A 25,325-nucleotide genomic window follows, 5' to 3' on the forward strand; every position below is an offset into this window, starting at 1 on the left:
TAGTAATTCCTAAAAAAATAAAACAAAATAGCAAACTTGATCGTTTTTTCTACTTGGCTAAATTATAAAACATCCTTTGGTCCTTACATACTAATGTAAGAACATTATTATAAACACAATTTTTAATTGGATGTATGAAGAAGATGTTATGCAATGATAATAATAAACATGACTTTATGATACCTAGCTGCTTGTAATTTTAGTGCTGCTAAAAGAAAACTACTTTTGAAATACTGTGAAAGAACTTTAAAAAATCCCATTTTTCTACTAATGGTAGTGTTTGTGTCAGGTATTCATTAAAGGAAGAATACCTTACTTTTCCATGAAAATTAATTATGATGAGACAATATGAGAATCTTTTAGTTACAGTAGGGAATAGTTATTTCTCATGAACCACAAGGGCTTAGCACTTCTTTCATGACAGTCTAGCCATTTGTGGTTTACCCCTTTTTAAATGACCTTTCCATACCCATGTCTGCACATTAGAATTAGTTTCAGTCATTGTCAGCTCTCTACCCCAAAATAAAGATTTTACGGATGCTATTTTACAGATGCTATGCTCACTGTGGTGAGTTTTCTCAGTGCAGTTCCTTTGGTGATATTGTCACTGCAATGGGAAATAGCTACTTGGGGGCTGTCATCACCAACCTCTAACAGGAACTTCCACAAGAAGCCATGTGTAAAATCCTGAAGGACAATTAACATAGTTTTTGCTTGCAGAATGTTACTGGAAAGATAGAACTTTACCTCTCTTAGGCGAGGAATGTAATTCCCCATCCATTAGATTTCTCTGGAATTACTTTGTTTATTTGTTATAGAAAAGAGATAATATAATTATGTATATTTTCCATGTCATAGCTATACTCCTCTTCCCTGCCTAACAAGAGGAAGGGATTTTCTACAGGTAGCAAGAAAGCAAAAGTCTTGTTTTCCCTTCCCATACTCCCACAAAGGCTGAGGGTCCATAACAAGCTACTTACTGTATATGGTTTGGTGAGGAACACCATCGACGTAGCCATCAGCATTGATTTGGAGATGGAAGCTGTTCCTCTCTGTATCCGTGTAGAGGTGCATCAGGTGATCTCCATTCCCCCAGCTGGGATTCAGCAGCGGAGAGGAATTGGGAAAGGCGAGGGCAGCTTTCAGGATGCAGAGTACCAGCAGTGTAAACCCCGGGCGGCTGCAGGGGCTGCTCTGCGGCATTGCTCACGCTTCCCAGATGTTGGTCGATATCTGCAGCTTGATACAGCTCTGCGCTTCTCTGCTTGCCCTTGGTCTCCTGTGTCTGGAGTGTGAACCCTCAGCTAGGTTCTCTTCTTCTCTGCAGAGGCTTATAAAGGGCAGCAAAGTGACATCACACAGGAAAAACTTCTCCACATCCTTGATTTTTGGCAAAGCAACATTTTAAGTGTCCTGAAACCTCAAGGGAAGGATCTCTGGCTAAGGTGCGGGGGGGAAAAAATGTAAGGTTTCTAAAGACAGCTCACGAAAGCTAATCATATGTTCAAATGTTATCTACAACCCTATGACATCTGAAAACTTCCCACGCCCCTGCTGTTAGATCCAGGAAGAGCAATCCACTGCACTTGACTTTTACTGAAGAGAATGACCCGTCAGACCTGGATTATCACTCTTTTTTTTTTTTTTTTTCCAGATATGTTTATGCAGATTTTCACCTTTCCTCTCTGTTTCCAAACTACACTCAGATTTAGTGGAAACATGAAACACAGCGAAGACTTTTTTGCAAATGTTTCAAAGGCTGATATTAGGTTGTCCCGAGCCTGATTCCCCCTCCATTACAGAGTAAGTTTAGCAGGGATATTTGTGTCACTCCATTTAAGGAAAGGAAACTTGATATAAGCACAATCTACTTCAAAGAGACTTTCCTTCTTATTTCTCCTGTTTCATTCTGAGTTACCTAAATAATTTTAAGTTGTCTAAACCACTGAAAATTACCCGTAAAACACTTAAAACCTGCATGTTTCCTCCTGCATTGCACATCTGGCCAGCAGTCTTTTACAGTCATACGGGTTAGCGTGGACAGTAGATCTAAGATCTGAATCAGACCATATTAGCATATTTTTATTACATCAGGTACAGAAAGAGAGCTTGAAAGAGCTATAAAGGGACATGACCAGGCTGAAAAGTAATAAACAGACAGCGATGTCAAAAAATGTTCCAAGTCTCAATACCTGCTTTTAGTTGTCCTGACAATGTTCTGTCTTTACAGACAAATTTCCTGATTTAAAAAATAGGGTTCCATTTATTGTATGAAAATGCTGTACTGTTGTGACACTGTATACAGGTAAAAAAAAGATGATAGAAATAACAGGTTATAAAATTAGACTGTGTTAAGATTTCTTTCAAAAATTAATAAAAAACTGAAAAGAGTACCAAACAATACTTTTTTTTTTCAGAAGTCTGAGGATTTTAATTGTAGCAGTCTTATGTTCAGTTACAGTTTTAGCTGGATACACTATGCAAAATTCTTAGTTTTATTAACAAGCTGTGGATCAGTGCCATCAGCACCAAACATATTATGGATTGATGCAACTGTAACGAACTGCAAAAGTTGATCTGATCTTTTTTTATTGTTTAAAATTAGCAAAACTCTGCCAAACTCTTCTGTCACACCTGTGTAAATTTAGAGACTTGCGTCAGTGTATATACACCTGTGTAAATGACAGCAGCTTTTAGCCAAAGTGTATAAGGGTCATATCTTAAACTGAGTAGACTGACAAAGCTGTCTTCACTGAGATGCAATGCACGCTACAGAGGTTTTACTCCTTCTATCATCTGAAATGCTTTAAATTAAAAGACAGCTTGGAAGGAAAGGAGTATTATTTTTTCCTAAAAGACAGCTTGGAAGGAAAGGAGTATTATTTTTTCCTTTTTTCTAAAGTGATGTAACTATTTACTACTGAAATTATCCACAAATATTTTTCACTCTGTTATTAAAACAGGCATTTTTGTTGTTTGTTTGCTTTGTTTTTCTTTTGGTCCTTCTCAATAGACAACCATGGAAATGTGGATAATCGCAGAAGCATTTGCAAAAGTTTCTGCAAGAGGCACTTATAGGATACTATGGCATCTAGGAATTTTTTGTGATTCTTTTATGGATACAATTTTTCTGGCTTACTATTCCATATTCATCGGGAAATTTTTCTGTGCTTGCCGTTATGCACTGATCTGATCTCACTCTAGTGTCTTAGCTGCAGATAAACCCTTCTCAGATGTTTGAGAAGTTTATTCAAACCTCATTTTAGCACATGCCAGTTGTGAGCGGCTGTTCCTTTTTTTTTACGTGTCAAAAATGCAGAAACTACTTTCACATATATAAATTGTTTGGCATTTTCAAAGGTTTCCCATAGTGTCAGCAAAGTTGTCGAGTTCTGCTTAAATCACCTGGTTAAAGTGAATTTAAGTCTCTGCTTGTGAGGACGATAATGTAAATTTTGCCTTTTCATAGACTTTATTGTTGTTGTTGCTTTAAACCTATAAATGCCCACTGCATGTGGGTTTTTTTAACAGTCCATTTCATTTTTATTTCAGGCTGATCCATTTTCTCCTGCTGTCTGTATGCCACTTACATCCTCCTACCCATTCAGTTGCTGCTGAAGTAACCAGATGTACAAAATCTTGTGTCTTTCTTCATTTGTGTCTGTTGGTCGATAGAAGTGATGACAACCTTTCTTCTCATGTACTGTTCGGCTGTTGCATCAATAATGATAATATTTCTGCAACTTTTACCACCTATGTTGATATTGTTCTTTTAGACCTCTATACAGTTCTGTTTGATGAACTGAGATAGCTTTTCTCAGTTCTCAGTAAAGAATTACCTGCAGAGTCATAGAGATTTTACTTGTTTTAGAAGAAATGAAGAAATTGAACCAAATTCGAAGGCCAAAATTACTTCAACAAACTCAGAACTGCTGTTCCTCTTAGCTGCTGCCATCATTCAAATGGGTAATTCACGTAGTGCTAAGTCTTGTTCAAATATGAAAATAGGTTAGTCCTTCCAATGAGGAGCCTAGACTTTTAAACAGGTAGGAGGGAAAGTGGGTGCTGCGAAAACATGAGTGAGAGCACATGTGGAGCCTGAGACATGCTGGTGGGAAAGGAAAAGTCTGACTTGCCTCAGGACTGAACATGGTCAGGATAGCTGCATTGCCATTGCAGGGATGCTGCACAGCCCGTGTCAGGTGCCACGGTAGTGTCGGGCTTTCCTTGGAAGTGTCCTGAGAAGGCAACTGGGAGATAGCCCAAAAGTACCATCATCCATGATGGGTATCCGAAACAACTGAGTTAGAGTGAGGAAATTCTCACTTCAGAGCAATGTTAAAAGGAAAAGACGGATAAGACAGGCTTCAGCTTGCAGAATGAAATTCGTGTGAGAAAATCATTGACGATCTCTCTTTTAGCGGGTCTCATTCTTCCCGCCTCTGAGGGGTGACCTCATTAATGTTTATAAATATGTAAAGGGTGAGTGTCAGGAGAACAAGGGGCAACAAGCTGGATACAGGCTGGTACATAAGAGGTTCCACAAAAAAACATTAGAAAAAACTTTTTCACTGTGAGGGTGACAGAGCACTGGAACAGGCTGCCCAGGGAGGTTGTGGAGTCTCCTTCTCTGGAGACTTTCAAAACCCGCCTGGACGAGTTCCTGTGTGCCCTACTGTAGGGGATCCTGCTCAGGCAGGGGAGTTGGACTAGATGATCTTTTGAGGTCCCTTCCAACTCCTAGCATTCTGTGATTCTGTGATTAAATTCTATGATTCTGCCATGCCTTCATCCCAGGCTCCTGATGCCTCCCTGCTCAAGAGGCAGGACTGGTCTGGTTAAGCCAGTGATGAGTGCTTAGGCAGGACAGGTGCCTCAGTCATGATGTCTGTGCCTCGCTGGCACATCATGTGCCAGAACACACAGCAAATGGGATACAAAGCACTGAATATCTGTAAATGAACAAAGCAACTTTCTCTGCTAAATGAAGCAAAAGTTCAGTGGAAAGTTTTGTAACTGCAAATTGTACCCAAAAAGGTACAAAGAAGGAACTTAGTTAGGGTCATGGGAGCAGCCTGGGATCTGACTGTTCCCCATTTTGAGTGCTTTGTGTTTCAGCCCTACATAATTTTTTGATCAAAACTGGCCATTTCAAATCTGTAAACCCCAAATCTCAGCAACTGTATGTCATCCTTTGTTCCTCTTCTAGCAGAGTAACTCCTTTCTTTTACTGCTTGTCACTTCAGTCAATTGCAGAGGACTTAAAATGCAAAAGGAAGCCTTTTTGCAACCGATTTAAGTTACTCTAAGTTACTTGCTCTCAGTTACCTTTTCCAGACCCCTTGAAAGTGCTTTATGCACCATAAGAAATTTACAGATTAAAGAAAGGTGTTTCCTGCTCAATATAGGGTTTGATTGGGATTGCCTTCCAAGGATTTTCCTACAAGTCAAAATGCACGTTCCCTTGCAGTACTGGGCTACCTTTCATCACGTAGGAACACCTGTAGCACTGTTGCTTAATAAAGCATATTGCCTTTTATTTAAACAGGTGTGTTCCTGTCCTTTAGCAGAACTCTGTGCTATCTGGGTATCTGGTGTGGTCTCAGGAAGCTTCTTGTTCTCTGCCGTTACAGAAATTACAAGGGAGTTTGAGTTGACAGATTTGAAACTACCTCTGCTTTCAACAATTTTCTTCGCATTGCATCCCTTCAAAGGGGTCTGAGAAATCAGGGGCCCGTCCCTCTGCCTTCCCTTCCTTAAAATCACTGTAATAACCAACTCTGAGACAATCACATCTTCAGCATTGGAAGTACAAGGGTGGAGTGCCTCTCCAGAAGTTATTCTAGGAATAATGACGCACTAAGTCGACGGTATGTACAGTGGATGCTCTGTGTGTGTGTGTGTGTGTGTGCATGAGCCTGTGCCACAGACTTTACCCGGTGTTGTTAAACACATCCTGAGTGACCTTATTTGGATGTCCCATTCTTGTCACACTGCCCACGACTAAAGAAAACATCCTGGCTAGGTTCACCTACGTGAAACAAATGAGGTAAGCACAGCCCACTGGCTCTGGGACCGCGGCATGTACCGCAGCAGTTTCTGCAATGTGCTTGCCAAACATGTTGTTTTGGGTTTTCTGTTTCCCCCTCCCTCCCCCTTTCTCTGTAGTAGGCGTTCTGGAAACCCATTTCCAATTTCAGAAGTGCTAAGTCACCTGCACAGTCAGCTCAGACAGTGACATTGCTAGAGTAGCTTCCTTGGTGCCTTTCTCTAGAGAATGCAGGATGCACGGTCTTCCCAAGAAGTGTCTGACTTTTTTTCCTAGCACTTTTCTTTCCAGTCAGGCAAAAGTCTGACAAAAGCCTTCAGCTCTGGTTCACAAGTCCAAAATGGGGAGGGAGAGAGGGGGCAGGTTTTACCACTGGTTTTAGAGACTGTGAGCTTTCAAAATGTAATGCAACAAGGAAGACTGTAATGCAAGAAATGTAATGCAAGAAAGAGGAAGCCCCAATATTTCACTATATTCTGAGGAGGAGGTAGGTAAGAAAACAGACTTCCCTGCCTGCATGTGTCCCAGATGGGCATTTGTGATGCTGTTTGTGTTTTGCTCTAACTAACCAAAATGAAGGGCCTCATTCCTCCTGCAGCTGAAATCCTTGGCAGAGCTCCCAGTCAAAGCAGAACCAGTCCCTAAAAGGTTGTGTTTTCTGAACAGAGAGTGTTTCTGTCATTTTAAAGGGTCTGAGTTTTCTTAGGTATTGTGGAATAGAGAATGGTTACAATCTGCGATGAGAGCTGTGGATGTCCTCCATTTCAAAAAAAATCTTCTGTTTTACTCAAATGGAGACTCACAGGTTGTGACACCCATTCTTCTGGGGACGAGAAGGCCCTTCCACATGTGGGGAACTGTTTCTCCTGCAGCTCAGGTCAGCACCCAGACGCAATCAACTCTTTAGAGGATCTGTTGCACTTGGTAATAGGTAGATGAGAGGATGTCCTTGCCCTAGGGTGAGACAAAGGAGAAAAGTTGGTGGCTATTTGGGGGTGGATCCCAACATCAGGAATAAGTGGGGGACAAGTGGTCAAGGTGGGAGGTACGGGTATGAGGGGGTACATCAAGAAGGAAAAGGAAGGGAGCATGAAGATAGACCTTTTCTCATGTTTGTCCGTGGTAGCTGCTGCTCTTTGTATATGAGCAAACTCTGAGGTAATCTGCTTGAGTGATGCAGGTGGTTGAACCGAATGCCCTTTCTCAGTGCCTTGTAGTATCAAGTCGCCCTAATAACCTGTGGTTTAAAATAGGTCTATATACTTAAAACCATACAATTTGATTTCTCAATGTGCAACCTCTAATTTCATCTAAGTTACCATAAAAGTGAAAGAGTTTCAAGCTATATCTGCCTCTACACGTCTCAGCTCTCAGGTGTCTTTCCTCCTCAAAACTAGAGAGCCCAACTCAATCTAAGCTTTCACATGGAGATCTCTGCATGCTTTCTCTGAGCATCCTTTGATTGTTGCTCTTGCCGCTCAGATTCCAGCCTGAACACCTTGATTTGCTTCAGTTCAACCTCTATAAAATAAAATCCACATGCTCAGCATGTTTTGATGTGTGAACTCCTTGTTGCTCATAAAAACCGATAGGGGTTGGTGGCACTTAATTTGAAGTCTGATATTATAAAATGTAGTTTGCTAGCATGACGGACTACTTGGAGTCTTTGAAGGATGTTTGATTTCTCAACCACAACACAAGTTTACTCTTGAAAAATGCATGCCCTTACACGGGGGGCTAGGAGGGGTGGTAATGACAGTCTTATAAGCAGAAGCAAAAATTTTAAAAACACCTTTTTTTTTAATTTAACATTACTTTTCCTTATTCTATGTTTACAAATGTGTTTTGGGGAGGAAAAATTCAGTACAGTATTCACAACCCTTTAGTTTTCAACTTCACAGCAATGATATTTTATCTAGACACAAGTGAAGATATTGTCTAGACAGTCTAATCTCACCAGCCTACCTCCACAGCTTTGCACTTGAGTTTTAGTAATTATGCAAGTTCTGAATTTCTTTCTGAAGAAGAGAGGGCATTTTAAATATAGCCCTCTCTAGCATCAGATTTACAAAATACACTGATCTTACAAAAGATTTTGAGAAACAGATTTGAAATGCAGCTATAAAGTATTTCTGAGTAGTGTTCTGAGTGACAGTAGGTTAATGAATGACACTGGAAAGAGGAGGAATTAAAACTAATAAAGCAAGAGCAGAACATACTTTTTACTTTTTTAGTCAGAAAACAAAAGAAAAAAAAGGAAGAAAGTGAGTGAATTGGTTCCCAGTTATCTCCATGGATAGTATTTCTGACTAGTGTTTGCAAACCAAACAGAGTGACAGTAGGTTAATGAATGACACTGGAAAGAGGAGGAATTAAAACTAATAAAGCAAGAGCAGAACATACTTTTTACTTTTTTAGTCAGAAAACAAAAGAAAAAAAAGGAAGAAAGTGAGTGAATTGGTTCCCAGTTATCTCCATGGATAGTGCTTTGTTTTAAACAGTCTGAAATTTTTGTTGCAGGGAAGTTAAAAATTCTTCCCCTGAGAATGATGCAGCACTCAAGCAGGTGCCCAGATAGGCTGTAGCCCACAGCCCTGGAGATACTAAAAAATTTGAGTGCACAAGGTCTTCAGTGAGCAAGTTTTCTTTGTTAGATAGAAGATGAGTCTAGATAATAAACTTTGTTCTAACCTGGTTTTAAACTTACTCTAGTCTTTTGGGTTCATGTTGTTCTCAATTGTGAATTCTGGAAGAAGAGATGGAAACACTTTGGTTAGAGAAATAAAGAATGGAAAATGCAAAGAGGGAGGGGAGGAATGCAACGAAACTTTCAAATACAAAATATACAGACAGCCTCATCATCAGCCAAGGGCCCTTTTACCATGGGGCAGTAATAATATGCATATGACCAATATCATTAGAATTGTCTCAGTACAACTGCATATGCTACTCTTTAGCTATAAGACTTACTTTTAGTAGGGTGTCTTTGAAATTAAAGCCTCATTTGAGAAACATTTTCTCTGTTTTAAGTTTTAAGAGTAATTTTTTAATCTGAAAATCGAAGCAGTGAATAAAGAAGCCCATGATTGAACCGAGCATTGCTCTTGTACCCAGTGCTTCTAATGTAAGGAAGATGGAGAGGTTTTCCAAGCTGCTGTGAGACCAATGCATGATTCTGAAAACTTTTAAAGCAACATGGAGATCAAACTTTGTAGAAGGTGGGGCAAAATGAGTAACAGTGACTTAGTTTTTTCACCTAAAACTGTATTAGCTCAACTTTGCTCAGGAGCTGGGGTCTGTCTGTTGAGGTTTTTCTGTGATGGGGGCACCTGGAGCATACAGAAAAGGATCAATTAGTTTGTATGGAAATCTGGCAAAGATATATCTTGAAGTCTGCTCCTGATTCGGATTTTCCGTCACAGAGTGGCTTTTCAGGTAGATTTGCAGTAATAGTATTTCTTTGTGTATTGCAGACACAGTATTTCTTCATGTTGCCGTTTTAGCATGTCATGCTGCTGACAAGGAGGAACGTGAGAGACGCATTGCGCTCTGGTTGCACAGGTTCATCAGCTGCTGGGACACTGATCCTGCACCTCAGCCCTGCTGATCTTTGGCCACTTTCACAGCTGACACAAGCTGGTGTCATGTCAGGACTGGTTGGGAAATACATTCTGTTTCAAAAAAGACAAGCAGGCTGGTTTTATCATCTTTATTGAAGTTTTGAACTGTCATCAAACTGTTCAGTTTTCCAAGTACAAAGATTTGCTGGCTGACATTTTCTTTTAAAACTTAGAAGAGCAACCTAACACTTTAAAAAAAAAACCAACAAAAAAAAATCTTATTTATTATCTTTTCCATAGCCCTTCTTCCATGACTGTGTGGAAGCATTGTCAAGAGTCAAGGTAGGGTAAGGATTTGTCATGTCTCCAGATGCTTGCGTTCTGACCCTGTGGTAAATGTGAGCTGATTTGTTCTTCACTGAATAACTGAGGTAGTTAAAACACTATTGAAAAAGAAAATGTTCTCACTGAATGACAACTATATCAGTTATCTTAACTACTTCCCTTATATTTTTTCAGCAGGTCTATTACCTCTTCAATAAACTAGAAGATTTGTGTTGGCCCAGTGAGCCTTTGGCTCAGGTCACAAAGAGAGTAACCCCAGGAAAAAAACAGACCAGGCTCTGATCACCTGGAATGGCTCAGGATGGATCAGTTCTCATAATATTTTAAAAAGAAAAATAGATGTTCTCCAGATAGCCCTGAAATAAATATAATTGCAAACAACTCTGTTGTTTTATACATTACAGTTGACGATTGCTCATTTGACGTAAGTTGGTATGGTCACATTGTCCTTAGAGGAGCTATTCTAGTGCTGTGAGCTCTGGACCATGAAATCACAAGCACACAATAAAATTGTTAATTGTAAACAGTTAATTTAGGGGACAGAAATTCAGTCCTGATCAAGGCATTTTGGTCCGCACCCTGTAAAAAAAATAACCAAGAATAATATGCACACATACAATCCAGGATTGAATAATAAGTTTGCATCTCATGATCCAAGCGCACAGCTTGTTCAGCTCATCTGGACTTATTGGCCCCTTGGATTTTGGCCAAACACTTTTCAGCAGACTATGGCTTCCAAAACAAACATGCTTTTGGGTTGAGCTGGATGCAGAGCTTGGCTGGAGAGAAAAAAGAAATCTCCGCTTGTGGCTGCATGCTTGGTTGTTTGGCTTTAAGATTTTTTTCCAATGACAGCTAGTTCATCAGCCAGGATTGGTCACCACAGTTAACTGTAATTCCAGTTTGCATTATATATATTGAACTTAGATATTCCCACACTACTTGCCTTAGCCTCAGTCTCCCCCTCATTTACCCAACAGTTGGAAGAGATTCTTACCTTCTCCTTTACTCTTGCATTCTGATAAGGAAACCAAATGCCTTCTTGACTTTGGCTGGGTCATTTGTGATTCCAAATGTGAGGTGCAAGAGCTTGCAGTTGGGTCATTTTTTCTGAGCCAAGTCATCTGCAGCTAAATACCTGGGACCTAATTCTGTCCTCCATTGCTTAAACTGATGCAGAGCAGAAGGGCTTCAATAAAGTAATTATTTTCAGTACAGTATTAAATAAAGAGCAAAACAAACAAACAAACAAACAGAATGCAAAGGAGATTTGGAGCTCTTTTCTCTTATGAGCACATCTTAAGTTACACGGCCAGTACTGACCAGAACTCTGAAGCCACTGAGACAGCTTTAGGTCATGGCCTGCAAATGTGTGTCAAAGATGGTGACTATCCTCTGCTTTCCTTAGCAACAGTGGGAATGCAATTGAGCATTGCTAAGCTCCATAGGGACTAGTCTGTTCCACAACACTTTAATTTGTTTGCAAATCACTTAACAAAATCCAGACAACAGCCTCACCCCATTGTCATGCTCTTACACAAAACTCTCTTAAATGAATGTCTGGCAGCTCCCTTGAGAGGCTGGAGGGGGAATCCCCAGTTTACAGCCTCTGCCTTTGCCACTCCTTGCCCTCTGAGACTCCTTAGTGTATAAAAGACTATTAATGCAACCATTAAAAAAAACAATGGTATTTTGGGTTACATTAGCAAAAGGACGGCCAACAGATCAAAGGAAGTTTTTATTTCCCTTTAGCGAGGCCACATCTGGCACTGTGCCTAGTTTTGAGCTCCATATTTCATGAGAGATGTTAACAAGCTGAAGCAAATCCAGAGAAGGATCTCCAATATTTGTGCAGACTGGAGCACATAATATGCAAGGAGATTCTTTAGAACCAAGATTTGTTCAGCCTGGGGAAGATGAGAGGGCAAATGTGGCTGCAGTTTCTCTACATGAAGGACAACGTACAGGAGAGGGAAGTGATTATTGTTAGGATGTGGAAAATACGTTGCTGAGGTATTTGCTCACTCTCCGTTTATCAGAATTGTCCCAATCCAGCACGTATGGCTGACTTCATTTTGCACGATTGGTTTTGCAGCGTCCCCTGCACAAAAGAGACAGTGCAGAGAGCTTCAGTACATAGTCCATGGGCACGTAGGAAACCTGTGGCAGAGCTGAGAACTGAGCCTGGGGCTCCCAAATGCTAGCCCAGCACCCTGCAAACTGTTCCCTGCTGCCTCTCCAATTGCAGAACTCCAGCGTGAACCTTTTTCCAGAGATGTCTTTCTCCTTTAGTTCCAGAACCAGAAAGGTTGTACACAATTGTGAAAATTCATGCTAACCTCTCCCTGTCAATTCCAGACAAATACGTTGCTCATCTCCAGAGTTACGGTGCTGTGTCTCAATCCAGGAGGTCCCAGAGGAAGGTAGTCAGGGCCACCAGGGCAAATTAAGGCCAAGATTAAGGACTTGGTGCTGTGGGGTTGCCAGAGCCCAGAGGAAGGCTGGTCCCTTGGGAGGACTTGTAGGGCTGAGTCCATGGGGTGATGGGGAAGGTAGGCCCACAGCTTAATGAGGAGGATCATGGTGCCTGTTGTCCTCACATGGCTTTGGCCCCATCTGGGCTGGTTTAAAGAAGACCAGGCCCTGGAGGTGCCCTTGATGGAGTTGTTGGCCGGGCCTTCTGCAAGGCTGTGTTGCTGACTTACAACAGAGGCATGCAACCTCTTCACTTGTGCAGCATTTTACTGACCTGCGAGAAACTGGGCCCAGCTCTCACCTTCACTGTGGTTTCTCATTGTGGTTCCTCAAAGAAAGGCTTTCCAGAGCTGCTGGAGACCATGTGATTTCCACGCTGTGGTCTCCCCCATGCAACACACCAAGTTTCAATATGGAGAAATGGACCAGGAGGCAATTAGGTCCTCAGGTCTGAGTGAAATTTCAACATTACATCCCAACCCCGTCTCCCACTCCTAGGATTGGTGTTGGGATTCTGTGAAGAAAATCATAGAGATTTGACAGGGGATTTAGCTTAAATATATTGGTAAGCCTGAACCTGCTTACTATCTTCCTTTTAGCAGCGTAAATGTCAGGTGACATTGATGTACATTAGGTACAGCCTGGTCCTTTGGTCTTAGACAGTGTCAGCCTGTTATTTCCAGTAGATTCACTTTTAAATAAAGAAAAATGTTTTAGCATTAAGAAGTCTCACATATCTATCATTTAAACTAGAATATTTTTTTCTTTTCCTCCAATATAGAACATAAGGACCTATTAAATAAAATGCCGTGGTTTGGGCTATAAACTTTCTTCATCTAAAAAAGCAATGGGTGAAAACTTCTGAAAATCAAAATGTTTTCAGTTATCACTTTCCTGATGTACCTGTCTGCATGTTCTAAGGAAAGTAAATAACCTACTTGAAAGTTGGTTGGGTTTCTTTTTTTAATTGAATTGAAAGCCCTTTTTTTTTTTTTCCTTCAAGGAAAGCTCTGGTTAAATTTTTAAAATTGAAGTCTAGTATAGTACCTGCCACTCTTCCAGAAAAACTGTGCTATCTCAGTAGTTGATGGAGAAGTGGCCATAACATTTGGATGGTGCTCTAGCTTTTGATGGTGAGATAAATTTCTGTTCAGTAAATTTCTTAAAAATATGCTTGTTTCTAAGTATGAGTGACCCTTCCTGTTTTGTTTTTTTTTTTCCTTCTGTATTTCTTTTCCCTCAAGTTATTGTTTCTGCAGGTGGCACACTGCCCCCTGGCAGTCAGAGCACCAGCATCTTCCTCTGGGCTGCTGGCCCTGCAGAGAGCATCTCCGGTGGTCAGTGAACTGGAGACTGTATCTTTTGTGACCACTTATGGTTCCACAGCACTGTTTGTAAGAATGCAGCCAGTACGGTAATGGGGAAAAAAGGGAGGGATTTCTTAACATGCTTTCAAATTGCTGTCTTTGATATGATTTGGATAAGGCTGCTGCTTTCTGCTTTCCCACTTAAGGTGCTCCATGCTGCTGAACAGTATTTCCTGCCACAGGCGTCATGAAGAATAGCAGGAGGATTCAGTGTGCCTTGTCATTTTATGTCATAGAACCATGGAATCATAGAATAGTTTGGTTTCGAAGGGACCTTGAAAGGTCATCTAAACCAATTTCCTGAAGTGAGCAGGGACATCTTTAACTAGATCAGGTTGCTCAGAGACCCATCAAGCCTGACCTAGAATGTTTCCAGGGATGGGGCATGTACCTTATGCTATTGCACCAGGCCCTACTGAAAAGTTAGTTCCCATCTTTCTTATAAGCCTCCTTCAGGTACTAAGAGGCAGGGTGGCAGTAGGGTCTCCCTGGAGCCTTCTCTTCTCCAGGCTGAACAACTCTAAGTCTCTCAGACTGTCCTCATAGGAGAGGTGCTCCAGCTCTCTGATAATTTTTGTGGCCCTCCTGTGGACCTGCTCCAACATGTCCATGTCTATGTCTTTTAAGGTATTCTGTGTTCCCTGATGCCTAGACTTGGGGTTTATGTTTGAGAAGACCTTGGCAAATCTTTAGGTTGGAAAATTCGGAGTAAAAGCAAAGTAGTTTTTACAAACAATTTACCTGCCTAGTGTTGTGAAAAGTTTCTCCTCAGGCAAATACCTGCAACCCAAGTACTGTGTTCGGTGGCTTACCAGGTAAAATTCTGATTTTCCTGTGGAAGGGTGCAACAGATACTAACACGTCGAGGGACCTGAAGCCTACGTCCAATCACAGCCATGAGGTGTTAGCCTTCTTTCCCGCTTGTGCCCAGGCTGATAGCAGAGAACCTATTCTTGATCTCTAACATCTAGCTGCTAAATAATAAAATAGCCGCCAGAGGGCAATAATAGTAACAGCCAGTAAAAAATTGCAGTAATCAGCCTCAGGAGGTCAGACTCTTTCTGCCTGTCTCTAGCATCACAGGAATTAGGTAGCATACAGGTTTTTGAATAGCACTGCTTCTGCCCTTTTCCCTGAAAGTGGACTTAAGTTGCACTGAAGCCACACAATACATGTACCTGTGTCTCCCCCCAAACATTGTGTACCTATAACCGAGGTAGCCTTGCATCCAGGAGTTGTCAGAGAGCCTTTTTTTTTTCTTTTTCTTTCCCTTCAGGGCACTGAATCCCTCAGATGATTTCTGCAGTCATTTGTATTGGTAGAGGTGAATTCCATAGGAAGGATATTTTCGGCTCCATGCACAGAACAGATGTGGCTTTTGTCAGGACCTGATGCCTTCAGCCCTAGACTGCCTTAGACTGCCTTCCAGCAAAGCACAAGCTGTGCTGGCAACTCCTTTGAGACACCTGTCTGTGATTCACTGTTTGTAAGTTACTACCCAGACTTTTATCCAGAAGTTTAATGAATTACGAGGCTATCGCAGCAGCTCCTGGAGGAAGTGGATAGAAGGAATTCTTCCTTATAGAGCATCCCCTAGCTTTGAAGCTGGGCCTGCATTGAGCTAGTGGTTAGATCCCAGTCCTCCAGTAGTTCTCTTCCATCTAAATATCTCTGCTTGCATGAGTAGGATGTTCCCAGGACAACACCTATTTAACCCTTAACTTTCTTTGGGTAGAAATTTTTTCCTGCTCTTTCATACATATTTTCACATATATATATATCTATGTGTATATATATTTTTTTCATCTTGCTATCATTGCTGAGCAGTTTTTGCTGGTTTCAGGCAGGTGTACTGCTGCCAGCTTTCACATGCTCTCCTCACACTGTAACCTCCAGGCAGCTCAGGGCTGTCAGAAGCTATTGACAATCCAGGCTGATCAAGCTAATGAAAACAGCATCTGCTGCCTCATAGAGATGGTGGGTCATCAGAGAAGCCAGAGATTGAGTAAATGGACAGATTATGGGTCACTGCCAATGGCTTCAGGCCAAGGGACACTTAAGGCAGCATGACTTGGGGTAGGTGGGAAAGAGAGGACATGCTGGGATACTCCTGCTTTGCTCTTGGTGCAGGGAGAGACTTTTCAGAGAAGTTGTATTTTCAGTAACAGGTCAGACAAAAAGACTTGGGAGGACAGAAGAGACTAGGCAAATAGGATTAGCACTTAGCACAGGAACCTGAGAGGTACCTTTTTAAGCCATTCAATTAAATTTTTTTATTAGAATGTGTTTGTCCTTGTTTGTTAAAACTTCTTCTTTCGTAATAAATCATCCCATAGCTTGTCCATGTAGAGTGGCAGACAGTTGATAAGGTGGGAACCCAAGTCAAAGTGGTGAGGAGAAGGATAAGGTTACTGAGTCACAGGTGTATCTGTAGGAACAGGTACATCTTTAAGCTTCAAATTTCCTGGGAGGAAGCAGGAAATTAGGTAAACTGAGCGAAACACAGCCATATATTTCCTGCTCTTCACAGAGATGTGGGGTTTAGCCACCATCTCATGTCCCCCAAACTTACTGAAGATTTTTCATCCCTTTTGCTGAGAGCACAGAGTGGGAAGGGAGCACGGGAACCACCCTTGCCTCCCAGGGCACAGGGGCACTCACCTTATTGTGTCTGACCAGCATCACCATTCAAAGGGCAAAACTGTGATACAGGGAGAAGAAACTAGCCCCTGTCTGAGGGGGTGTCTTGTGAGCTGACCACATGCAGCCTCTTCCTAACCTCTGCAGATGGCTCCTTGCAAGATTATTTATGTTTCTGTTTTGCTGTGGCTGAGTCGGTTCACATCAGCTGCTGGTTTGTCCTGTTGTTTCCAGTCACAGCACATGGGCTATGTGTCTTCCCCCATTCCCACTTCTGCCTCCCAAGCTGTAAACAAGGCCCTTCGACAGCAGACAGAAGCATTGCCTAACTCAACCAGTAAAATGTAGTCCTCCCTTTGGTAAAAGCAATATCAGGAAAGGAAATTGTTATGGGGGAGCGTAAGCAGTTGAAACATGAATGCAGAGAATGGTGTTTAGCCAGCATGGTGGTGCTGATGTTCTTATGCTTCTAGGAAGGGCCACCAGCAAACACAGCTTGGAGACTTGTCAACTCTGCAACATCGTGCCAGTAGGAATTAAGCAGTGCACTGGAACCAAAAAGCAAGCGGGAGATTCCCAGCTATTGGTTTCTAACACCTTAGGCCGTGTCCCCAGACTGAGAAAGGTCTAAAATCGTTTAATTGACAGAAAGACTGATAAAATGCCAACTTTGGAGTGGAGAAAGGGAGAGCAAAACTTACCAGATCACTGAAATGTAGGAGTGTTTCCGAAATACCCAACTTTGAGGAACAGTGAAGCAAAACCCTCCAGAATTGGCTGCAGGAAGCTGCTCTCCCAGGTCAGTCCCAGACAACAAGAAAACACCATTTAATTAAAAAAACAACAAAAAAAGCCTTTCTCATTTAATGAATTAAGGAAGATGCATGGGTAGTTACGCACTGAAGAGCACTAGCAACAGGAGAGCAGCACTAGAACCTGTCGGGTAAAAAGCATTGGAATTTAGACAGGCGACTATGACAGCTCATCTTTAATCAGATTGCATCTTTATTTTCCATATCTTCTGAAAAACTCACAGATTCTCTACAACAAGCACAAATCTCTTATGACTTCCCAGGCAAGAAGTCTAAGGTACACAAAAGTCTGTCACAATTTTAAGTGTACCAACATGACCTCTGGTTCTAGAGGTGAATAAAAACTCCTTATGTGTGTGTGCATGTGTATTTAAAACAGCAGCTCTGAACCAAGGAAGGAAAGAAACAAATGTTAAAGGGATTCGGAGTCAAAACACTACCAAAAAATGTATAAAACTTTATTTTATGAATACATTAAACTATTGTGCACAGCACATACATATAAAAATAGAAGCAATTTCACAAACAATTGATTGGACAGTTTTGTGTTTCTTGCAAATTTACAGTCTCAATTGTGAGTCCATATTGAGTCAGAATATGAGGTATATTTTATTGCAAAAAAATAATGTGAGAACTTTGGCACCATTTTACTGTGCAAAATAAAATCTTGGAATTGAAATAGTTAGTGAGGTATACAAAAAAAAAATTACTCTGCTTTTCCACTGTGTGTGTGTCTACATCTCTGCATGTTTGGGGAAAATTAGATTACTTAAGAACATGATTCATTTCCAGTCAAGACCATTCTCTATCAGAGGTGGATGAGGTCCTACCTTATGGGATTTGTCTATGGAAGAAGAAACCTTGAAAACAGGTATCAACTCCACAGGAGAATCCCATGTGGAAAATATGGGCAAGATAGACCAGTGTGGGGCATTCACTGCAACACTTTCAAAGCTTGTAGCTTATTTCACGACTGTGTTTGGGCACACTGAGATGAGATATGCTTTGAAAGGGACCATCACGAGAACTGTCAATAATAGGCTCCTAATTTGGCCCTGATTTGGGAAGCTCCTTTACTTTCATTAGTTTTCTTTACACAGTCACATATCCATGGAATTATTCTTTCAGAGAAAGTTTTGGTTGAGGGTTTGCCAGACTATGCCCATACCCTCTCCATAGCCTCTGTATCAAGTACTTTCATCTTATGAACTGGTTGGATTTTCTTTTCCTTTGTGCCAGCTCAATAAATTTATGCTGAGGTGTGCAACATAACTGGTGGTCTTCCTAATTCCTCCTTCTCCCATGCAGGTAATAACAGCCTGGGGAGGAGGAGATGGAGTTTAACCACTCAAGCATGAGGCAGAACAGGATCAGGCCATTTCATTTGGTTTCAGTGTTGACTTCAATGTTGATCTGACTGGCACCGACATGGAATAAGGAAAAAGCAGTGGTGTAAAGAGTGACTAGCTCAGCAGAGTGACTGGTGTGGCTTTCCAAATGCCCACCACAACTGTATCACAAGGGTCTGCAGTTCTTAAGAAGCAGCTCAGCCCAGCAGGCTGCATCTAAACAGACTTCTTGTGACCTGGTCTACAGCTTTTTCTCCCTGTTGACCAGTATGTGCAAAATGGAGTCAGTGAGTCTGTTTCTCACCTTTTATGCCAGCTATCCCATTATTTATCAGTACTGGCAACGATAAACTACTCTAAACTGCAGTGGTTTAAGAGGAGACAGACTTCATCCTATCCTAAGGACACTGGTTTAAGCTGTAATCAGAAACAAAATCGTGTGTCAGCATTCAAACTATGATTTCTTCTACATCCTTGTACTCTTCCAGCCTTCTTCAACCTTAATTTCAAAGACAATTAGAAATATAACGCAAGGATATAGGCTGCCAGCAAACGTACTTCATCACAGCTGTTGTCTTTCTATCTGTACCTCTAGGGACTCTAGGTCGATGTAACTATCTCATACCCTCTAAACTTTTCTCTGACCCACTCTCCCCACCCAAAACAACCTGCTTTTTCTCTTAAAATGCACATTTTTCCAAAGCAAACTGCTGCACACATTGTGGAAGAACAAAATGTGGCAACTTGGCTTCTCTCTCCATACTGCAAGAACAGAAAATGAAGGGTAACGCCTTTCCTCCACTATATCCAAAGTGTCCCATTCCTGCACTGTCAGCAACATTCCATTCTTATTTGCTCTTCATTTACACTGTGATAACCACTTGCATTTAAGCAAAATAAATTCAAGTATAAGTCACACAAAAGGAACTGGAAAACTATATCTCGTTCACAAAACCACTGTCTTGACAATTTTTTTCAGAAAGCATAGCTGTAGATACAACCTTGTAGATGTGTTCTTTGGGCCCAATTGTCTGCAGCTATAAACTGATAGTCTTACTAGGCTGGTTTACTCCAGCTGAGGATCTTGCCCTGATGGTGTTTTTCATGCGTGTCAGAAGGCCCAATGAATAGACACCCCCTGCAAATAGAATGGCATGTCAAGGCTGGACATAGCTGCATTTTGGCTGGACGTGGGAGATTATCTTGCACTCAGATGTTCACTTCTGCAGCAGCTTGGTCCATCTATGCTGAAAATGCTCATGCTCTGACATTGCATTGAATCTAGTTTCAAATTTAGGAGCACGCCATCAATGCAGGAATCCCAAGGCTTCTGGTGACTGACATTTATAGTGACTATTGACTTAAAGCCTCTTAAAATACACTTTCAAAGGCACAGAGAATGTAGCTTTGTTGGTGATCTGGAAAAAGGTTGTCAAAATAGCAAGGCAAGGTTGTACACCATTTGTACGGCTTTTAGGAGAACTTTGGAGAGTTTTTCATGCAGTTTGCTGTGCTGTGTTTGGAACTGATGCTTCGCAAGTGACAAAAATTGGAATTACAGCACAAATTCCTCTGCCTCAGCTTGGGAAGGCATGCTTACATAGCCTCCTTCTTCCTCTGACTTTCATACCTCAGTGAGAAGAATGAAATATACTTAAAGCAGTAAATAGAAGAAAATTCAAATCAGAGAAATTTTCTGAAATAACCCTTTGCTGGAAGCTATTGTGCATTTCATATGTTTTATAAAATGCATCCTGCAGACTAGTTCTAGTTTTTAGAGATTATCAAGGTTCAGTCTGAACAAAATACAGTGACTAAATATTTATGAGTTTTATGTGTGTCACACACAAAAGCACCTGGGCATCTAGAGTCTGCGATGATTGATTCATTAAATGTATGTAATTACATAGATAACCCACTCACACATCCCATGTCTATATATAAAAATGTATTTATATTAAAGTTGTACACATCTATATTTGAGGTGAGTCTAAACTAAGATCGCAAAATGCCATTCAAAATCCTCAGCTCCAAATTTATTTTGCATTTGGGACCCATCTGTGACTTACCCTCTGCACCTTCCCAAGGGAAATTGATTGTAGGTCTTCATTTTGCCAACAAGTTCATGCAAGTAGACCCTGTAGAATCCCTGCAGAGATTGAGGGGCTCTGGGAATAGTCACTTTGCTTGTGTGGAAACAATTGTGGAATTGGAACCCTAATAATCAAAATAAACCAAGGACTTTGCAAGACAAGACTATGTAGAAGGGGAGGTGCAGGCAGATATTCAGGTGGAGTGAATTGCTTGAACCTCTGGTGAAGCAAAGTCATCTGATGGTTTGGCCCATGATATGTAAACAGCTCTCTTTGAAAGGTTATTATCTGAGGTAATTAATATCATTTAGTAAATAATCTGTGGTTGATTAGATGTTTACCCACAGCCATTCTACGTCTTCCAAATACTTCCTTTGCTCTTCAGCTTACATTTTTCTCTGTTCAGCACCAAAGGAGGCACACAGCCACGTAAAGTTTGTACAGAGTAGAAGAGAAGCAGCATCGTATTACATATGCTATGTGATGAACCTAGTAGAAATATTTGTATCCAAATATACACATACACATATAGATTATTTTTTTTTCAATGAACAGTATAAATACTTTACCTGGGAGATTATTCCCATGTGCAAAATGAAACAGTTTTTCCTGGGATTTAGCATTCTGCTTTGCTCATGTTCATATTCTCGGTAAAAAGTGGGTCACTGTCATAGCAGGAGAAACCTTGTTTCCTCTCTTCACTCTCCCGTGTTTGCTGAGCGCTATGTAAGCACCACGGTAAGCATTTGATTCATATGCGTTGTAGTTATTGGGCAGCAAGGTTTCTTTGAATTTGCACTCATCTTGGAAAACAGCCTGAAGGATAGCAAGGGGCAAGGGGTGAAAGAACAAAGCAGATAGAGTGAATAATTCACAAAGACTCAAGTAATTTTTCTTACTAGCATTTCTATAGAAGAACTTGTTGCAGGGTGCAACAGGTGGTGCCACAGTGACCGCATCCAACAATAAATCTCCCCACTCAGTGCTAATTTGGTGTCAGATGAACTCAGATGCCACCTGTCCAGATAATGGACTGTGTACTTCCTGTGACAGATCAAGTTAATTCGTCATAAATCATGGATTTCTTAATTTTATTTGCAAGCAATCATACCCTTTCACCCAAATGACGCAGCTTTATTTCACATCTCCCTTCTGCAAGAGGTCCTGTAATTAATAAAAGAATTATACGCTGGCTGTCAAAACCTTCAGTTCTCTTCGAACAGCAATGTTTGGGGAGAACTATTTGCTAGAATAAGGCATTTGAATAAGACCTCAGAATAGCACTAAATGTTTTCTTTTGTTAAATGATCATATTTAATTTCTAGTGAGATACACAGCATGTTCTAAGCTGGGAATACAGTTTTATTTTTCTTCATGTCGTAGAATCATAAAATCATTTAGGCTGGAAAAGACCTTTAAGATCATCAGGTCCAACCATTAACCTAGCAATGCCAGGTCCACCACTAAACCATGTCACATCATAAAAATTAATGCAAGGAAAGGGGCTTATCTTGGAGAGGAGGTGCAAGGACAAGCAGGAGGCAAATGCAGAGCCTCAAGGAAATTAAAAGAGAAAGCAGAATAATTCCCTGATACCAAAAGCCTGGCACATGAGAGACACCACCACTGCTGCTCTATCCGGCCATCTTTATAATAACACCATTCAAAGCTTGTAAGAATTTAATTTAGGGTATTGCATTGTGGCAAGGTAAAAGGGTCATCTCTTAGGGCTTTTAAAAATGTCTTTGAAAATAAAAAGTCTGGGTTGAAACTGGAGGAAAAAGATCAAAGGGAGCTCTGAAACAAGACCCTGCATTTCAAGAAAAAGCGGTTGGGTTTGTGGCACTTTTTAGGTGCTTGAAATCAGAGATGATTAAAAAAATATTCCTGGAGTGGGACCTTAAAATATCTTACTGTCATTACCTGTGTGAAAAGGAATCAGGAGGGTTACCAGTGGCTATGGGTCCTTCACAACACTTGGTATTTTATTAAGCAGCTGAAGGGCTTTGTTGAAATAACAGCTGTTTCAAAGGAAATTATTTTGTTATTTCTTCTTTACTGGGAGATGGATTACTTCTGCCTATTGCCTATAGCCGGACTCTGTCAAACATGCTTCCTAACAGGCTGTTTTACTGCTGTAGGTTGAGATGTCTTGCTCAGGCCTTGAAGATAAAATTGCATTCAGATGGCACAGCTAGCGCTTTCTAGATGAGGATGATGGTGATGGTGTTTCAATGTGACTCACATACCGCTGCTAGTAGCTATTATTGTTTCCTCACCCTTCGGGATGTTCTCACAGAACTGGACATTAAAATAACCGCAGGCACATATGTTGACTTTGTAAGGTAGACTTCCTATTTATTCCTCCTGGCGTGGTTGTTTTTGGTAGGGGGGAGGCATGTGGTCAAGATTTTACTGATGATAGCCAGTATAGCCAGCTCTCATTGCACCTCTCCTACACACACCTGTACACACACACATACACAGGAAATCACATGCACACACCCCATCCCTGGACACACACACATGCGTCACCTCCCAGGGGGTTTTGCAGAGCAAACCGTTGTGCATTACATACAACACAATGCAAAAAAAAAAAGAATCCACAGAGTTCAGTCTTACCAGAACTGTGTTTGCCATGCTGAGCCCTTAGAAGAAGACATCTAATTAATCTGTACTATTTGCAGAATACATTCCTATTTCCAGGGTGTTCCCTGTTCAGTCTTGTTGGAAAGCTTTAAAATAACAGACCTCTAATGGCCACGCTGCTCGTTGCACTAAACGACACTGATCATACCAAGCTGGGCAGACTCCCCATAACTGAAAGGCTATTTTCTCCGCTTGTATTCAGAGATTTCCAGGAGGAAAAAAACCCAGACCTAAAACCTTTGTTGTCTTTGTTCAAGCCTTGAAAAATTATTTGCACTTGTACTCACCGTTCCGTATAACTTCCCCTTGTTGTTCATTGCGATGAAGAGAGCACTTCTCACACCAAACAGACTGACAACACCTCTTTCTACAGTGGATATTTCAAAGAGACCTAAAAATAAGAGGTTCACTTGAAGTGTTATCACAGAATTTAGATCTAACCATAGGCAATTCATGTGTAATTTATTTATTTCAAAAACCTAACAAGCAGGTCATAGTTGCTTTATTAGAATTATCACCTTAGTCCAGCAAAATAGAAATACACAGAGAAGATTTGGTTTTCCCTACATGCTGTAGGGTCTTGAAATTATTATTTTGGAATAGTAGTCATATGCTATATAATCCTTTTTCTCTATTGAAATATTTTGATCTGTCAAGCTCTTTGTCTTTCTAGTAAGTAAATTATTTTTATCTAATATTCTATAATTACGAATTATTTGTTACTGAGCATTAAAGGAGCAAGGCTTGCATTTTGAAGCACCCCATGGTATCTTAGATGCAAAAGATTTTAGCAACTGTCCTCTACAGGAAAAACAAATCCATTGAGTAAATGCTTTTCTTTAATCATACAGTAACAGAACAGTACCTGTAAGTACAAGCAAATCAGGAACAGTTGGTTCCACAACTGAGTATCCCAAAAGTACTAGGCAGCTAGGATTCAAAAATCATGCCTTGGCACTCTGAACTCAGCGGCAAACTCCCAAATTCAAAAGGCAAATGAGAAGGCACGGAGTGAGAAAATGAGTCAGAGAGACAGTTTTCAACCTGGTTTGTCTTTTCTCATCCGTGCAGTACAGCAGAGTAAAAATAAATTGTATCTAAATTTGTCTGAGCATTTGTGACATCTTTCAGCCTGGAGGGTTCTAATGTTTATTGATCCCAGAGACTTTTAAAAGGCAACAGATGTAGCATAAATTAATAATATCAAGCAATAACATTTGCATTCTATGAAGGGTAATTACTAGAGTTCACAGCAATTAAGTGACATCTATTTCATTTCTGGATGCAACTCACTGTATTGGTTTTCATTGTGAACTCCACTTATCCTTCCGTCTGGGAGGATTTGAAGGTGAAACCCGATGCCCACGTTGCAGTAAAGCCTCCGCTGCCTCTTGATTCCTAGCAAATAGTCACTCTCCCAGTTCACATCTGACTTCTCCCCTGACATCCCAGCAATGGACCTGGACAACAGAGATTGCCATCCTCTTTCCAGCAATGTGCCATTAGTTCTGCTTACAACTGGACGTGTTGAAGCAATCCCAGCTAGAAAACCCAGGAGAACGAACGCAGGCAATGTCCGGTGAACGCTGGCTTCGCAGGACATAGTGATGAGAAGTCTTTGTGCGGTGGCCATCCGGTTCACCTCCTGGGCACGTGGTCAGAATTAATGGCCCTAAAAATACCGCCCTTCTTGTTTTTCTCCCTTCAGCATGGTGGCAGAGGCTTATTTTTGGAAAGCAAATAGAGATAGCTGACATGAAACTAAAGCCCGATAGCAGTTGGGTTGGAAGCAGAGACAGGCCGGCAGGACTCGAACTGGTGGGGACCATGTTTTGTAGATCCTGCTCTCCGGTGGGCAGCCTCGGTTATATTTGACTGAGCCATCTTTATAGTGCAGAGGCTGTCCCTCCCCGCATCATCACTCTGACATCAACAGCTTGCCAAAGGTAAGCCTGCCACGGCTGTAACACTAACCTGCTGTCCTCC

The 25,325-nt window shown here is 41.2% G+C and overlaps 2 protein-coding genes across 2 annotated transcripts in view; both read right to left on the reverse strand.

The window, feature by feature from the left end:
- The window catches only part of FGF23 (fibroblast growth factor 23), a 3,818-nt gene extending 2,615 nt beyond the window's left edge, over nucleotides 1-1,203 (reverse strand). Inside the window, exon 1 of the mRNA XM_009878080.1 lies at nucleotides 981-1,203. Coding sequence (XP_009876382.1) covers nucleotides 981-1,203 — 223 coding nt within the window. The remainder of the gene's footprint in view (nucleotides 1-980) is intronic.
- A 20,126-nt stretch (nucleotides 1,204-21,329) lies between these two features.
- FGF6 (fibroblast growth factor 6) lies at nucleotides 21,330-24,972 on the reverse strand. The gene is made up of 3 exons (XM_009878081.1): nucleotides 24,633-24,972; nucleotides 23,627-23,730; nucleotides 21,330-21,506 (listed from the first exon to the last, which is right to left on the reverse strand). The coding sequence occupies exons 1-3, from the start codon at nucleotides 24,970-24,972 to the stop codon at nucleotides 21,330-21,332; spliced, it is 621 nt and encodes a 206-aa protein (XP_009876383.1).
- Between the last annotated feature and the right edge of the window lie 353 nt (nucleotides 24,973-25,325).

This window comes from Apaloderma vittatum, unplaced genomic scaffold (assembly GCF_000703405.1).
Source record: "Apaloderma vittatum isolate BGI_N311 unplaced genomic scaffold, ASM70340v1 scaffold12941, whole genome shotgun sequence".
In the NCBI taxonomy this organism is placed as follows: domain Eukaryota; kingdom Metazoa; phylum Chordata; class Aves; order Trogoniformes; family Trogonidae; genus Apaloderma; species Apaloderma vittatum.